Source organism: Micropterus salmoides, unplaced genomic scaffold (genome assembly GCF_014851395.1).
Source record: "Micropterus salmoides isolate LMB-PRFRI ecotype aquatic unplaced genomic scaffold, ASM1485139v1 Ms_hic_scaffold_3, whole genome shotgun sequence".
Lineage (NCBI taxonomy): Eukaryota > Metazoa > Chordata > Actinopteri > Centrarchiformes > Centrarchidae > Micropterus > Micropterus salmoides.
In genome coordinates, this window is record NW_024042261.1 from 27,027,043 (window position 1) to 27,042,515 (window position 15,473).

General features: G+C 40.2%; 2 protein-coding genes across 5 annotated transcripts in view; both read right to left on the minus strand.

Annotated features, from left to right (window-relative positions):
* Positions 1 to 2,222: 2,222 nt before the first annotated feature.
* On the minus strand, positions 2,223 to 7,437 carry LOC119882460 (extracellular calcium-sensing receptor-like). Its single transcript, XM_038692504.1, has 12 exons — positions 7,265 to 7,437; positions 6,614 to 6,816; positions 5,748 to 5,839; positions 5,405 to 5,584; positions 5,103 to 5,291; positions 4,764 to 4,974; positions 4,420 to 4,613; positions 4,106 to 4,315; positions 3,872 to 3,995; positions 3,583 to 3,776; positions 3,176 to 3,457; positions 2,223 to 2,686 (listed from the first exon to the last, which is right to left on the minus strand). The coding sequence occupies exons 1-12, from the start codon at positions 7,435 to 7,437 to the stop codon at positions 2,264 to 2,266; spliced, it is 2,475 nt and encodes an 824-aa protein (XP_038548432.1). The 3' UTR covers positions 2,223 to 2,263.
* Positions 7,438 to 8,513: 1,076 nt separating this feature from the next.
* Positions 8,514 to 15,473, minus strand: part of plch1 (phospholipase C, eta 1) — a 67,710-nt gene continuing 60,750 nt past the window's right edge. For 2 of the 4 annotated variants that reach the window (XM_038693866.1, XM_038693867.1), the window contains 5 exons: positions 14,745 to 14,891; positions 14,218 to 14,297; positions 13,986 to 14,045; positions 13,113 to 13,494; positions 8,514 to 12,359 (listed from right to left, as the gene is read on the minus strand). In XM_038693866.1, coding sequence (XP_038549794.1) covers positions 9,679 to 12,359; positions 13,113 to 13,494; positions 13,986 to 14,045; positions 14,218 to 14,297; positions 14,745 to 14,891 — 3,350 coding nt within the window. In that variant the 3' untranslated portion in view covers positions 8,514 to 9,678. Of the gene's footprint in view, positions 12,360 to 12,696; positions 12,725 to 13,112; positions 13,495 to 13,985; positions 14,046 to 14,217; positions 14,298 to 14,744; positions 14,892 to 15,473 lie in introns of all 4 variants that reach the window. The other 2 variants (XM_038693870.1, XM_038693868.1) reach the window with 2 other exon arrangements.

The window sequence follows — 15,473 nt, forward strand, 5'->3', positions numbered from 1 at the left end:
ACAACTCAGTAAACATGGCGCTTCACTACATCCTCCAGCAACTGTTTGTGGACTCTGCCTTCAACAACATTATTCCAGCTCTGCTGCAGGACAAGTTCTCCCAGCTGATCATGCCTGCAGGTGTATCACACAGGTGGGAGACTGAGCATCTGGGGTCCTGGAGCAGCCAGATCAATCTGGACCTCAATGCTCTGAAGACAGTGGAGATGGGCGTGTATACTAGGAAGAGCCAAGCCGCACTCATCCCCATCAATCTGTGCAACTCCATACTGTGGAGTCATTCCGCTCACCAAGGACCTCCAGTGGGAGTTGATACGCTTGTGTCACCTTTATACTAGTTACACGATTTCAAACTTTTCGAAGTTTTCATACCCCTTTCTAAATATTTCAGGTCATATCTTAACAACAATTGGGGGAGTTTCTCATATTTCTTCAACTTCTTCATGGCTTTCAGCTAAAAACTACATTCAAACCTTAAAATGTTCTACATTTATCAGTGCAGTTTGAAGTTTTTTCAAACCAGCAGTTCAGTTTAGCGCAAGCCTTTCATCATTCCTAAAAACAGTCCACTTCTTTCATACATTTGTACTATTCAACTTTATTCAAGCCAGCAATTCAGTTTAGCGTAAGCAGACAGCATTCACACCGCAATTTCTTCAGAAATTGCTTTTCTAGTTTTTTATGGTTTTGCAGATTGTGGCACAGTAGATCAATTAGTAACTGCTGCTTGCAGTTCAGCTGTTGGATTGCAGTGTTTGCATTATCAAAACATGAGTGAAAAAGAAAGCAGAAGAGAAAAGAGGAAGACAGGTTGCAATTAACAGGCTTTGCCTTCTCCCTATGCACTCTCTGTGAAACCATAGTAACTGTGGTGACTGTGGCAGCATTTGTGTCTAGTCACTGCGATCACCCCCCTCTTAAGGCAGTGATTGTTACTCAGTCTCAAATCACTAGTAACAAAATTGGATATGACATAGGCTTTGGGGGGGAAATTACATTATTATACTAATTCTATTTATCCTCATAGATCATCATCATAGAAAGTGCTATATGTAGTAATTAAGAGCCTGCATTACTTTCTTTGCTAACATACTAAACTGCAGTCCAGGATTTCTTGACATACATTATTACATTTTTTACTCCAAAATTGACACATACATATCCATGACAAAGCGCACAACCCTTTCAACTCCCTCTGCACTGACAATTGTACAGTAAAGGTCACACTCAACACACCCTGATTGGCAGCTCTACTTTAATCTGTAGCTATGTTTTCTAATGGGCTGAATTCAAGTATTTGCACAAATCTTTTTTATTATATAATGTTGCAATTCCTCTGTAAGTCCTAACTAATCACGTGCTCTACAATTTCTTTTCTGTGGAATATTGAATCACAGTTGCCCATATATCTATTGTTTAATCTTAACACATAGGCTACCTTTGCCTAATTCTAAAGAGTTCATTAGCTATTTGCATTTGGACAGAAATATAGCTCTACTTTTTAGACTACATAATAGAATATCCTGCACAGTACTTAGGTTACGCTATATGAACCATAGGAACGTATACTGTATATTCCTATTTGAACAAATATTTCAAAGAATAGAAGGTAATGAGCAAGATGTTGCACAGCAGCACAAGATAATTGCAGATGCACTAGGAAAAAAAAGCTTGTTGAGAGATGAGGAAAGAAGCATCAGAGCATCATTAAATGGTATAATACTTCCATCTAGAGGTCGTTATTCGGTGCATGAATTAAGAATTAACAACTGACAGAAGTAGTACATTTTCTGTAGTTCAATCTGAAACGTGAATTGTAAACGATAAAAAAAAGCTTCCAGTGAAAAAATTATCTGTTAATGTAATGTAATTTTTAATAAAACATTGTGTTTTCTGTTTCAGTTGAAGAACAGTATTTAATCAAAACACAGAAAAAGAGAATAATCAACCACATTAATTCAAAATAAATTAATAACATTTTTAGTGAACAACATTTAATTAAAATGTCATGCTTGGTGAATATGTTATGTTAGCATTTGATGATGTTTAAAAACAGCAGAAAGATTCTTAGATATTCAGTGACCAGTGAAATCCATAACTGTGTGTGGCTGCAAGACATTTTATGCAGTTTATTATCATATTAACATTTAGCGTTATTTAGATGATAGGAATTGACACAACACATATGCATGAAAACATGCATGATACCGAGCGGTGACAAATATGATAAAGATTCATTATGCTCCCATTCAAGCCAGAAAAACTATCTGGCCATCAGGTGTTTCCTAGTGTTTTTGCCAGGCCTCAAGAGAATGATGAAACATTTGGGGGCAAAAATGCAGAACAGTAAACCGTAGCTAGAGGCCAGGATTGCAAAAATTTCCACAACGACAACATACTTCCCAGGAGAGCTAACGTAAGCAGGGACAAAGGCCACCCATACAGCACAGAATATCAGCATGCTGAAGGTGATCAGTTTGGCCTCATTGAAGTTGTCAGGGAGTTTCCGAGCAAGAAAGGCCAAGAGGAGGCAGGTGCAGGCCAGCAGGCCAATGTAACCCAGAACCAGAGAGAAGCCCACCACAGAGGCCATGGCACACTCCAGGGTGACCTTTGACCCCTGGAAACCCAAATCACGTCGAGGCACTGGGGGGCTGAGGGACAGCCATATGGCACAGATGATAACCTAAAAAGTAGACACAATTCAGTTGTATTATTTGATATATACATATATATACACACAAACACACATATATTAAAATGTTCTCATCATTTAATCTGTAGGAGCCATTTCAATGTTTATGTCCAGGTTTGGCCAGTAGGTGGTACTAGGGTCATGGCATAGCTAATTGGGGCTTATCTATTTAGGAGGGTAGGTGTAATCAGACACAGGTGTTGCCAGAGGGGAAAGGCCAACTAGTTTTTGACCGCCACCGATGCTGTGGCTGTTTGTTTGATATTGTGACAGTGTCGATGAAGATGGAATATTGTTCAGTTATGGATATTGAAGACCTTGTGTAACAATAAATCATATGTTAAATCATGTTGCATTCTTTCTGAACCGAACAAAGCGCCACAAAGCACGTCAACTAGCCCACTTCAACCCTCTGCGTAGCCCTCAGCTGCTTTAAGCTTAGGCTTAGCGGTTACATAATCAATAAAACAATATTCACACCTGTATGCCGGTAAAGAGGCAAACACTTCCTCTCTGGTGGCCAGCACCAAACCACTTCATCAAGGCCTCAGAACCAGGACGAGCTGAGCGGAAAACAGCAAGGACTACTAGGGTTTTGACCAGGAGGCAGGAAACACAAAGAACAAAGCTGATCCCAAAAGCTGCCTGCTGGAACCGACAAGACCAGACTGATGGGCGACCAATGAACACCAGTGAGCACAGGAAGCAGAGCTTCAGTGACAGAAGAAGCAGGAAGCTCAGTTCTGAATTGTTGGCTCGCACCTTAAGGTGAATCAGATTAACAGACAAAGATGTGGCCATTTAAACAATACAATCCTTTTTCATGTATAAAATAATGAAATAAAGAAATGTGAAACAAACTCTATTATATCACTCTGGATTCTTACCATAGGTGTTTGACGGTAGCAAAGAAACACCACAAAAACAGCTGCTGTCACCGCAGCACCAGACACAGCTGCTGTAGTCAGAGTAATTCCCAATGTTTCATTAAATGCAAGGAAGTCCAGCTGGCGAGGGATGCAGGAAGTTTGTTCAACATTGGACCAGAACTCCAATGGACAATGCTCACAGTGAAGGGAACCTGGGAGAGAAAAGAGAAGAGAGGGAAGGAAAAAAAAGGTAAACATTAGGATGGCAAACATTAGTTTCTGTTATCTTATGGATTGATTTCCTCACCAGTTGTCTTACTAATCTCCCCTGCAGCACATGGGATACAGTCAAAGCAGCAGACAGGCTCCCCTTTCCTGTTGGCCATTCGGGTACCTGGGGGGCAGCTCTCACTGCACACTGAAATAGGAACCTAAACAAAAGGCCAATTGATATACTTAACGACATAATCCTGTGAATCGACATTAACATTAATTTCAACAGAAATTTTGTAGTAGCCTTGAGACTTGGTGATCTGACAACCTGATTGGATCCTGTACTCCACTGAATAGCTGACTCATTAAGGTGGAGCTCAAGCCCCTCAACACGACCAATCAAAACTATCTTGAGTGGCCCCTTAGGGGTGTTCTGCCAGTTGACGAGGTCGTACATTGCTGGAATATCAGCTCCTTGGAAATGAAACATTTCCCCTTGTGGTGTGGTGACGTTCACTTTGTTCAAGTGCTGCAACAGCTGAAAGAACCAAATGTTGAAGAAGCTGTTAACATTTAAAAAAAAATAGCAAAAATGAATTTACATTATTCAGTTTAAGAACTAGCCCTCTTTGGTGTCCACACCTCTATGGGTTTAATGTGTTTTGGAGAGGAGCAGGTGGAGCTGTTTCTGGGAGAGCTGTCTCCGTCGGGGCAGGAGAGAAGGCGGTGAAGGGCGTGGGCTGCAGCATAAACAGCAAGGTAGACATTATATGTCACCCTTAGCTGAGAGGTGTCAGTAAAGGGATGCTCCACTCCCTCCAGGGACTCTGTCCCACTGCAGGGTGGTAGAGAAGTTTTCTGAAGGGACCCCTTAGCAGGAGATGAAATAGAAACATTTGACGGATTGTCAGACCTTGTTTTGAGTGGTGAGGTGAAATATGAAGAGAAAGCTGTTGCCTGTGATTGTGTAGTTCCAGGATTGCATCCAAACTCCTTTTGCCAGAACTCATGCAAGAATACATCATCAGGACGATTAATTGGGTGCAAACTTCTGAGATAATTTTCATATCCAGGTATTGCTGAACTTCGAATGGCAACACCAACAACACCACTTGCCACTTTAGAGATGGCACGATCTTGGAAAAGATCATCACTGGTACTCCAAGCCTCACTGGCCAGAAACTGTCTGTCAGTCACCTACAGTTTGAGGAGAATGAAATAAATTACAACAAGAAAAAATAATGACATTTTGTTTTTACAAAATATATTTCTTTGCTTAATGATGAACCCCTTGGTATATAAAAACATCCTAGCCAGTTGCTCACGTTTCTCTTGGCCAGTTCCATAAATAGTTCCTTTACATCTGTATACCAGCAAAATATCAGAATCACCCTCACAGTTGAGGCTTGAATTGTGAGTGCTGCACGTCTGGCATCATTCACAATAGTTTCTCTGTGGACAGTCTCTATGAAGTCCAAACACACCCCTTTCCCCTGAACCTCTTCTTGAAAGACCTGAAATATCGAGGTTAAAACAAAAATTATGTTCATACATATATGTTATTTGTACTATATATGAAAGAGATACATGAGACTTTTTCAGGCAATATAATAACAAAAACATACACCTGTATCGCCAATTGACCATAATCATTGTTTATTACCACTGCTCCAATCCAAGTCCAGTGGAAGCGTATGGCCATTCGTGCCATGGCCCGGGCTTGGTAAATATCACTGGGGATGGTTCTGAAGAAGTTAGGAAACTTGGTCCTGTCACTTAAACAGGGGCAACTAGCCAAGTAGCTGATCTGAGGGAAAGACACACAAACATTATTTTGACATTACTTTTACAGCAATAATACCATTTATTTTTTATAAAACATTTTCAAACTATTTTATCACACTATCTTTGACGTAGACTGTATAAAAAAAAGTTCATTAGAGATTTATTTCCTACGGTAATGAACTCACAATTGGCACCGAGAGAGGCCCCAGGATCGTGGTCAGCATTATGCTTGTTGTAGACGCATCAGGACCAATGAGCAAAGAAACAGGCTGACCATCTGCCATTAGACATATAATTACATAAGGACAGGGCTGGAATGTAACTATCCACATTTACTCATGTACTGTACTGAAGTACAAACTTGAGGTACTTGTACTTTATTGGACTATTTCACACACACACACACTCACACACGCTTATTGTTTTATTTATTTATTTAAATTTTTAATATATTTTTATTTTTTTAACACAAACACACATATGCTTTAATTACTTGTTTAATGAAATGTATGGGGTTGATTGTTCTTATGTAGTTTGTATGATGCTTTGGCAATATTGTTGTTACACATTCATGCCAATAAAGCTAAATTGAATTGAATTGTATTTCCATTGTATGTTACCTTCTACTTCAACTCCACTACATTTATTTGACAGCTATCGTATCTCATATCGACTCCACATTGACCAACTACTTTAAAATACTCTTATATGTATTTATTAGTGAGAAAAACAGAATAAAATTATATTCTATAATAATATAGGATTGGGAAAAAGCCATACTTTTGCTTTTTATACTTTACATACATGTACATGTTGCTTTTAATACTACTATGTAACATTTTGAGTTCTAGGACTTTTACTTGTAATGACTATGGTATTTCTACTTTAAGTAAATGATCTAAGTACATCTTTCACCACTGCGTAAGGAATAACTTCGCATACTATAATCATATCAGTTGTTATTTTCATGAATGCAGCAAATGTTAACTGCATACAAAAATATAACAAGTCATACCTGCTGTTTCTCCAGGTTGTTCATGAGCTGCAGAACGAGACATAGAGGCTGTGAAGTTGCATCTGTGTGTGTCTCCTCCGACCAGTGACAATGCAACTTGCAGAGCCCAGGGGTATCGGGAACAACTATCATGTATACGGTAGCCCAGCTTCACTCCTGGTAGCAGCGTGTTGTTTCTATTGATTTCCTCCACCGCAAATGGCATAGCGTATGTATATTTTAAAGACTCTAGATCTAAACTGAGACCACAGGAGAAGAAAGACATAGTGAATAAAACAAAAGCCTGAAATATAAAGATAAAAATTATCATGGGCATGAATATAAAAATAATAATTGTCATGTCCAAAATTGTCATACACAGCAACATAACTGTGTTACAGCAAAATCTATTAAATATATATAATGTAAATATGCTTAGGTCAGATATATTTAAAGGATTTCCCCTCGGGGATCAATAAAGTATTTCTGATTTCTGATTTAAATGTTTTATTAATAATGGACCTAATATAACACATTAAGAGTAATGTGAACATTGTTTAACTTTCTAGTTAATTATATTTTTATCTGTATTTCAACAAAAAGTATGACAACAAAATATGATATGAACAACATAATAACCATAATATGAACAACATAATAACCACCAGACATTCAATAACAATACATGTTGTAATAAGTAAGTTTTACCCTGTGCACGGTTCATAATGTGGCATCTTGGTGAAGCTCTGATCTACAGCTGAAGGAATGTAATGGAGATTAAAAAGTCCACCGATAATCACATCTCCATCCTGGGAGAGGCTCTTGTCACTCTGTGCACCCCAATGGGAGCACACTATCGCATGTCCCAGCTGCAACCCCATCTGTCTGCCCAATACACTCAGAAGCAGCAGTGAGAGGGCGGAGGAGGACCACCAAGTGAGGAGCCAGCAGAACCAAAACATCGATGTAGCTGATCTGGACATTTTACACTGTTGAATGAATGTCTGACAATGCATGAACCAGAAGTTCAATAAATTCACTCTGTGTAAAACACAATTCACAGTAAACCTGTGCATAAAGTATAGAAAAAAAGTACCTCATAGACACAGTTCAACAGTTCCTGCATGTTACCAAAGACAAATGTCATTAAATTTCACATTTAATTTAAATTAACAGCATAGCCTCACATTAGTTACCTGCAAAAAGAAAGGGCATTATGAAGGGAAACATGCTTTACTTGGTTCAGAAGCTCATTTCACTATATAAATAGTGAAAATGGTATCTTGAAGAAAACATACCCACCTTCCACTCTGCACAAGTGAAGTGTTGATGTGAGTATTTATAATAGGTGTAAAGCATTTTACAAGCATGAAAAAATGATGACACAAGCAGCGCACAACCCAAAATTATTCCTCTCTAGGGTAATGGTGGAAAAACAATCAAATGCTAGCAAGTGGTTAGAGTGTATGAATGCAGTGGTAGGTGTATGTGTGTACAGTATGTTTCCTATTAGACACAACTGTGTGATGCCATTTCACAAGGTAACTGAGACACAGTACCTCAGGATAATGAAGTGAAACGTTTCAGCAGGCTGCCTACCTGTTGTCTTAATACACTGAAAAGTTGACATCAAGCATGTAAGCAATCATTTACCTGTACGTGTCCTTTTCTCTTAGATTTCCAATGAATATTAAGATTGATCCATAAAACTTAAAGTGTGGCAATCTTGAAACCAGTATGGTGAATTGTATGCCTAGAGCAAAAGGTGTGCCATATGTCAAAGCTACTGCACAGCCATTTCATGAGCAATTACATCCCATTATGTTCAAGGTGGCATATGGGGAAAGATGATGCTGTTTGTCACTTCCAGTAAAAAAAGATTTTGAGCTTGAGCTGCATTCTCAATTAATCATATGTTATTATAAAGCATGGAGCAAAACTGGAAACGAACACGGAATTTGTTGAAATCAAATATTTCAATATTTATTGCATTGGTAGGAAAATGCCCACAGTCCTCTGATGAGCAACAATACAAAGAAAAAAAAAGGATGGTGTAACAATAAAACAATAAAAAAAAAATAAAATGCTGCTTTGCCACCTTCCCCTCCTCAGCCTGGCCCTGTAGACCTGTCACTCTGTTTTTTTTTTATTCTTTTAAGTTATACAAAATAAAATTACCATACCCAAACAGATATTGTTTTTGCAGTCTGTATCAAAGCAATTATAAAAATAAAAACTTGCAATCATGTTTTCAAATCCTACAAATTATAGACAGCAACAAGTCCAAGCACAGAAGTTTATGTACTGTGTTGCCCTTATACAAACAAGCCTACATCCTCTGTTGTATCCAATGCAACTATTTGTTTTGTGCAAATGTTGTTGGGCGATCAAACATCTATTGTATAAATTGGTGCATAGTCATGCTTGACATGTTCACAGGTAACATGCACAAACATAAATGTACAGTTAGAATTGTTTCTGAACTAAAACACATCTCGAATTTAAAACAGTGACAGGAATATTTACACACAACACAAATAAAGAAACATCACTGAAAAGAGAAGGAAGACTTCCTTTTGGTCTTTGAAAAGATGAATCCCATCTATTAAAAGTAGCTGTTTGATTATACCACACATTCATATGATTCAAAGAAAGACCTTCCCTCCCAATTATTCCTTTTTTGCTTCATAGTCTATGTATGCAGTTTGGACAGTACACCACATGGACAAAGATAACAAGTATCTGTATAATCAGTCTAGGAAGCCATTTGGAGGAAATCAAAGTTCCCAAGTACATTTACACATTAAGCAGAATATAAACAATACACTGCCAGACTAGCGAGACCATTCATTATTGAACAGTGGACATTTCATACAGGAAATTCATGCTGTCAGATCCAACCATGGATTATATGTGATGTTTCACTTATACTGTACAGGCTATATCTTTCTCTAAAAAATAGCCCAGAATAAGATTTATTTCACTGTTAAAAGGGAAACTTACTGGTCTGAACTCAGGGACAAACAAGTATTTATTTCCAAGATCTTCTGGCTTTTTGTGTAATTGAACATCATCAAGAATCACTGCTTGGTCGTTAAGCTCATTTTAGGTTATGGTCAGAGCTACAGTCTGAGCAAAAAGTAGACCTCAGGCTCTGACGAGTTGGAGTCAGCAGGTGGAAGAGAGTCATCGGTATAGTACCGATCTCCATAGTGATCCCCATTTCCATAAAGTAATGATGTACAAGCCCCTTCAGGAAGTCCCCTGTCCTCCAGCTGACCAAGGTAGCCTGCTATGTAAGAACCAGTAGAGTGTCTGTTAGCTGGAGGATTCTGTGAGGCTGGTTTATTCCTCAATACCACCCCACCAATGCTGGCAGTACTATTGATCTGTCTTTCGCGGGCACGGCTGTTGATGTGACGCACTCGGCTTTGGCTCCGAGAGGATAGGCGACGGGTGAGGAGTGGAGGGGAATCATCTACATCCCTGGGAACAACAGGCGCTGTCCCTGTTGCCTGTGGCTGTGACAGTGGAGATTTTGCTTCCTGATACAACTGAGGAGATTGGGGCCTGTCTCTGTCATTGTCATCCCCCTCCAGACTGACCAGCTTACGTAGCTGTTCTGTAAGTGGATCACAAGATTGTGATTGGAAAGTTACTTCCCCCATGGCGCCCATTCTCTTTTGCTTCCTCATATGGGGAGTGATGAAACTGCGACTAATAATGTGGTATTTGCTCTGGAAGTTGCATGATATGTCTTCAGAAGTCAGGTCTCCCAGTGACTTGGACTTACATGGGCTATTAGCTGTGGAGTCTAGGGTACCAGACTGGGGTGGAGTTGATAAAAGACCAACATTTGAGTGCTGTGAGGGGTGTCTTGTATTGATGAGAGAAACCTTTTGGTTCCATGACTGCTTCGGAGTGTATGATTGTGTTTGGCTTTGGCAATGTGACTGGGTGTTCCGAGGAGTTGAAGACTCTGATGAGGGTGTAATGCAGTCATAGTCCGGGTGGCTGTACACTGCATCGCAGCCCGAAGGGGAATATAGGCCTCTCTCTCTACATATGTTTGTAGACACAGCAGATTCACCAGGGAGGCTTTCAGAAGAGGAGAAACCATTGTAGAAGCACCTTACTTGCTCTCTTTCCATCTGTTTATACCCTAGCCTATTTTGATGAGACCTATTTAGGATCTGGCTGCCACCATAGCTCCTCTGTTGCGTGTAGGAACTGTTGAAATCACTGCTGTTACTAAAGGCCTCAGAATTTCTCTGAGGAATTGGGTACCTGTTTTGACGCAATGGACTAGGGTTGGAGGGTCTAGAGTTGATGGGTCTGTGGAAGAGAGAAGGCTGGGAGTTGTTCTGGGTTTTGTGGCGATACGAAGGTTGTTTTATTGGGGAGGGACACTGTGAAAATGCAACATTAGATGCATGTGACTGGTGCTGTTGCTGAGAATCATGGCATGACAAAGGCTGTTTTTGCTGTGAGTATTTGGGAGTGGATTCGTGATTTTGGTAAATAACATGGCGCTTGCTTGGACTTATCAGAGCCTCCCATTCGCTGCCTTGTCTCGGCAAGGTCAACATCATTTCCAGTGGATCCTCATCGACATTTATCTCCACTTCTGCAAAAGCATTGCCAGCTGAGTCATGGAGAAACTGAAAACAGTCGTTGTTTACAGAGGGGCCCATGTACCTTTTGGACATATCCCGCACTATCTCTGGTACTGATGCATGGGCATCATACACTTCCTCATATACACTTTCCTCTGCTTCCTCGATTTCTTCACTTCCTCCCCTCTTTCTGTGCATATCATCCCAGCCCACATTGTGCCCTTTCCCTATACTCTGAACCACCTTTGCTGGAGAGGGTCCCAAGCTGTTAGAGGCTGTGCTCTCCATAGTGTCTGCCTGAACATGGACTGTCTGTTTCCTCAGGTTGTACACTGAAACTGGCAACAACACCTCCTCATCCAGAATTGTGTAGACCTCCTCAAGCTCAGCAGTTTCTGGGCTGGAGAGGAGTGCAGGAGCAGGTGCATCTGCCTGGCAAGTCTTGCGCGGCAAAAGGATTTCATATTTTACATCATTTGTTTTCTGAGCTACTTTTTGGGGACTTAATAAATGTCTCTTGTTAGCTGATGTAGTGTTGGTCTTGAGAGAAGACCCTAAATCTTGCAGCGCCTTAGGGGCGGTAGGCCTGAGGTTTGAGTCACTGAAAGCGGTATGACCATTACACAATGTTGCAAGACCGTTTTGGTCAACAGTGCTGTCACACTGACCAATCAGTGCAGAAACAGAGTCACATGTGTCTTGCTCATTGCCTAAGGACACAGCATCAATTAGTCTGGAGATGACACTGTCATGCAAAGTGCTGGGACTGTTCAGATCGCAGTCCATACTGACAGGAGAAAGAGGGGCCATAGTGGAGGGGGCAGAGGAGGAGGACGAGGACTCTGAAGGTGCAGCTGGGAATGTTGTGCTGTTTGATGATGTTTCTGGTTTATCTGATCTCATTTGGCGGCTCGTGGAAGATGAGATGAAACATTTTTTCTCTGTGCCTGTGGAGATGATCTCAGATTTGTTGTATCCTTTGTCTCCTGATTGGTAATTGGCATAATCCTCTTCTTTTCTCACTCCTCCACCAATAACCAGATACGAAACTTCCTCTGATTGCTTCATTTCTTTATTTCTGTTGATGAATATCTTAGAAGGGGAGGAGATGTTTGGTTCAATAGAGAATGATGATTCGATGAACGGGTCCAAAGAGGAGGACCTGGGCCTGTTGAAGGGGCAAGGTCCTGTGGACACAGGTAATTGAAGAAAATGATTAATAAAGAAATGCTTATATATGATGTACTGTAGAACACCAAGCTAACCAACAATTTAATGACAACAATTAACAATCCAGCCAATACAAGGCAATAGCAATACACAGACAAATGGATCACCAAGTACAACTGTGAAGGGGAAGCTGGAAAATGAGGTTTAAAAAAAGGAAGAATCCATGGTCAAATGGGATCAAATGACACAGCAATATATTTCTCAGACCACTTTCGAACAAAATACACTGGGTGGACGCAATACTGGTATGTTTTTGAACAATGCAACCTTCAGACAATATGTATTTTAGATTACCTGCAGGAATATCCTAGTCAGTTCTCTACTATAAAGAAGCACAACAAATGAAGATGGGACAGAAAAGGCATGTTAAGGTATCGTGGAGATTAGGCTGTAGTCTGTCACTTCACATTATTACTGTACACAAGTTTTAGACAGTTGTAGCAGGATAGGAAAAGCAAGTAGAGAAATTAGAAAAAGTTACATCTTACATTAATCACTGTGCAAAGCATGTCAATGCAAAATGCTGCTTTAAGACATGTCAATTCAAGCATTTATAGTAGCACTTAGGATTAAAGAAATTATTTGAATAACACAGCATAATCATGGACTTACAGTAGCACAGCATAACTGTGGAATGGATGTAATTTGGGTGTAATTTTCATAATTCCAAAATATATTAAATTCTTTGGTATGAAATGAAAAATACCCACCAATGACAGTATCTGTGCCCATATCATGTTGTTCCTTGTCTGGTGAGCAGAGGGATAGTTGCCCTTGCAGAAGCCTGTCTAAGGGCATGGACATAGGTCTGTGGGTGAGGGGGCCTCGGGGCTGGTGTCGCTTCTCCAATGCTTCTTCTTTCCCTGCCATGCCCTCTCCTCCTGCAACTGTGCCATTCTTTTGGTCTGATATCGAAGCCACTGACTCTGATAGTGCCATCTTGGTCTTCTTCCGTCCCTTTGCTGGGGCACTGGCTGTGCGCCGCAGGAAGTGATCACTGATGGAGCGTTTCCGGAAACCACTGGAGTTAGCATCCACAGAGGACTTGGAAGAACGGTTAAACAACCCCCGGATACCTCGCAGGTGATGACCCTGAAGGCAAGTAAAAAAAATAAGTAATAAGTAAATAAGAAAGGGGAAAAAGATATCAACAACATTAACATTATTAACCAAGGTGCACTTTTAACATAGACTGAACACAACATTTTTACACATTACAGATGTGTTAATTTTCATGAATGTACTGATGAAGTTTGCAGCAAATGTAAATATTGCATGCTTTCGCAATGCCTATAGATGGCGCCCTTACTCCTTGCGTTACCTTAACAAGCAATCTGAATGACGCCATTGTGGATTATGCATGCATGTTAATATTGCATATTATTCCATCTTTGTTGAAAATGAGACAACAAGAATGGGGGAAGCATGTTTTTTTTTAATGACCTACTAAGCAAACTGTATGACTCAGTGGTTTAATGTTACACACAAGCAAGTTATTGAAGATACGGCTGAACATAAATGCATTTTTTATCATGCATTACTGTTTCATGCAGCACCACACAGAACCTAGGGTATCAGGATACCTTGTTAGATCCTAGAAAGTGCATTATGGTAAAGCTGGGGTTCAGGACTAGAGGGCTCCACTAGAAAGACAAAGGGTTGAAGGAGCATAGCTTAAATGGATTGATGTATTGAGAGAATCAAATTTTTTATGTTTATGTCCAAAATATAATCTCACTTGACAAGAGAGGCTCACTGGGGGAATGCAACAATAAATACCGGGACTTTACTAATACTTAATACTTTAACACTTACCTTCCCATAGACATCATGCACTGACACATGCACAAAGATGGAAGCCTCAGTCAGCCCCTCCAAGTAAACATGTCTGTAACCTGTTGTTAGAAATGAAGGGAGAACGCATGTGAGCAAGAGAGGGAGTGATAGAATCAGTCAAAGAAAGATAACAGCTGTCATCAGACTGATGATTGTGTAGTAGATGCCTGAGGAGAGGGCATCAGAAGTTCAGGGACAACTCTGATGGATGTGGACAACAAAAATAACCTGCAAAGCCACAGGTCTTTTACTTTGCAAATCAAACAAATCATGGTTCACTAGACACAAGATAATGTGCCTCACAGGCATAGCATTGCCAAAGCCATAAGGGAAATTACATGCTTAAGAGTGAGTGAGTCTGGCTGTCTATTTGTGTTAAATAGCAGAACTATAATGATTCTAACTTGCGGTGACAAACAGTTACCCCTCTTAAGTTCATGTCATTCACACACAAAAAGTTCCTATTCTCAGATAAAACTGAAAACACTGAGGGATTCTTCACAGACCAGGCATCAGGCTGCTGAAGGCAACAGTCCGTTGACCAATAAAGTCCCGTCCAATTGGGTCATGGTCCCAGACAAGGAAACGCACCAAAGCCACCTCAGCCATGTGAAGTGTGAAGGACAGGCTCTCCTCCCATACTGGATTAAAACCTGAGGGAAATAAACACATATATGCTCATTATAGTTAGGATCTGTTTAATCAGCATCTCATTAACGCATATACTGTATATACCATACATGCAAAGAACTAGCAAAGATGGAGTTGGTAGTATTGATGTGTCAATTGTGTTTTGGTATGGATCAATGCCCTGCACACTAATCTTATAATACTGATTAGTGCCCAGGATTCAGTAACCTCTCCCGTAGGGAGCTTTTCCCTTCCCTCTGCCAGGTGCCTTCATCTGTGGAGAAGTTACGGGTGATACCAGCAGACCCCTTCGTTTTGCTTCCTTTACGGTTCTAATTAATAAAACTGACTTTTCAATAGCCAAAAGTAAAATGCAGCCTCTGGCTATGGCATCGTTTAATCTCTGCTCTGTTGTTTTTTTTTTAGCAATGGTTATTGCTAATTATTAGTTTGCAGAATGAGATAACATCAGATTGTATTTGCTTGTGTGTATGTGCTATACATACAGTATGTTCTATAGTATCCTGGTACCATGTGGTTAATGTTATATACATATGTTATGTGTGTGGCACTTTTCAAATGATGAAAAAGTAAAATGCAAAAGC

What these genes read in the sequence shown, in the direction of transcription:
- LOC119882460 (XM_038692504.1), bottom strand. Translation starts at nt 7,437, where the DNA reads ATGGGGTTGCAGCTGGGACATGCGATAGTGTGCTCCCATTGGGGTGCA. An exon ending in CTTCACAGCCTCTATGTCTC is followed by an intron (nt 5,840 to 6,613) that starts GTTCTGCAGCTC and finishes GTCTAATGGCAG; the next exon opens with ATGGTCAGCCTGTTTCTTTG. An exon ending in GGAGTACAGGATCCAATCAG is followed by an intron (nt 3,996 to 4,105) that starts GTTGTCAGATCA and finishes CCTTTTGTTTAG; the next exon opens with GTTCCTATTTCAGTGTGCAG.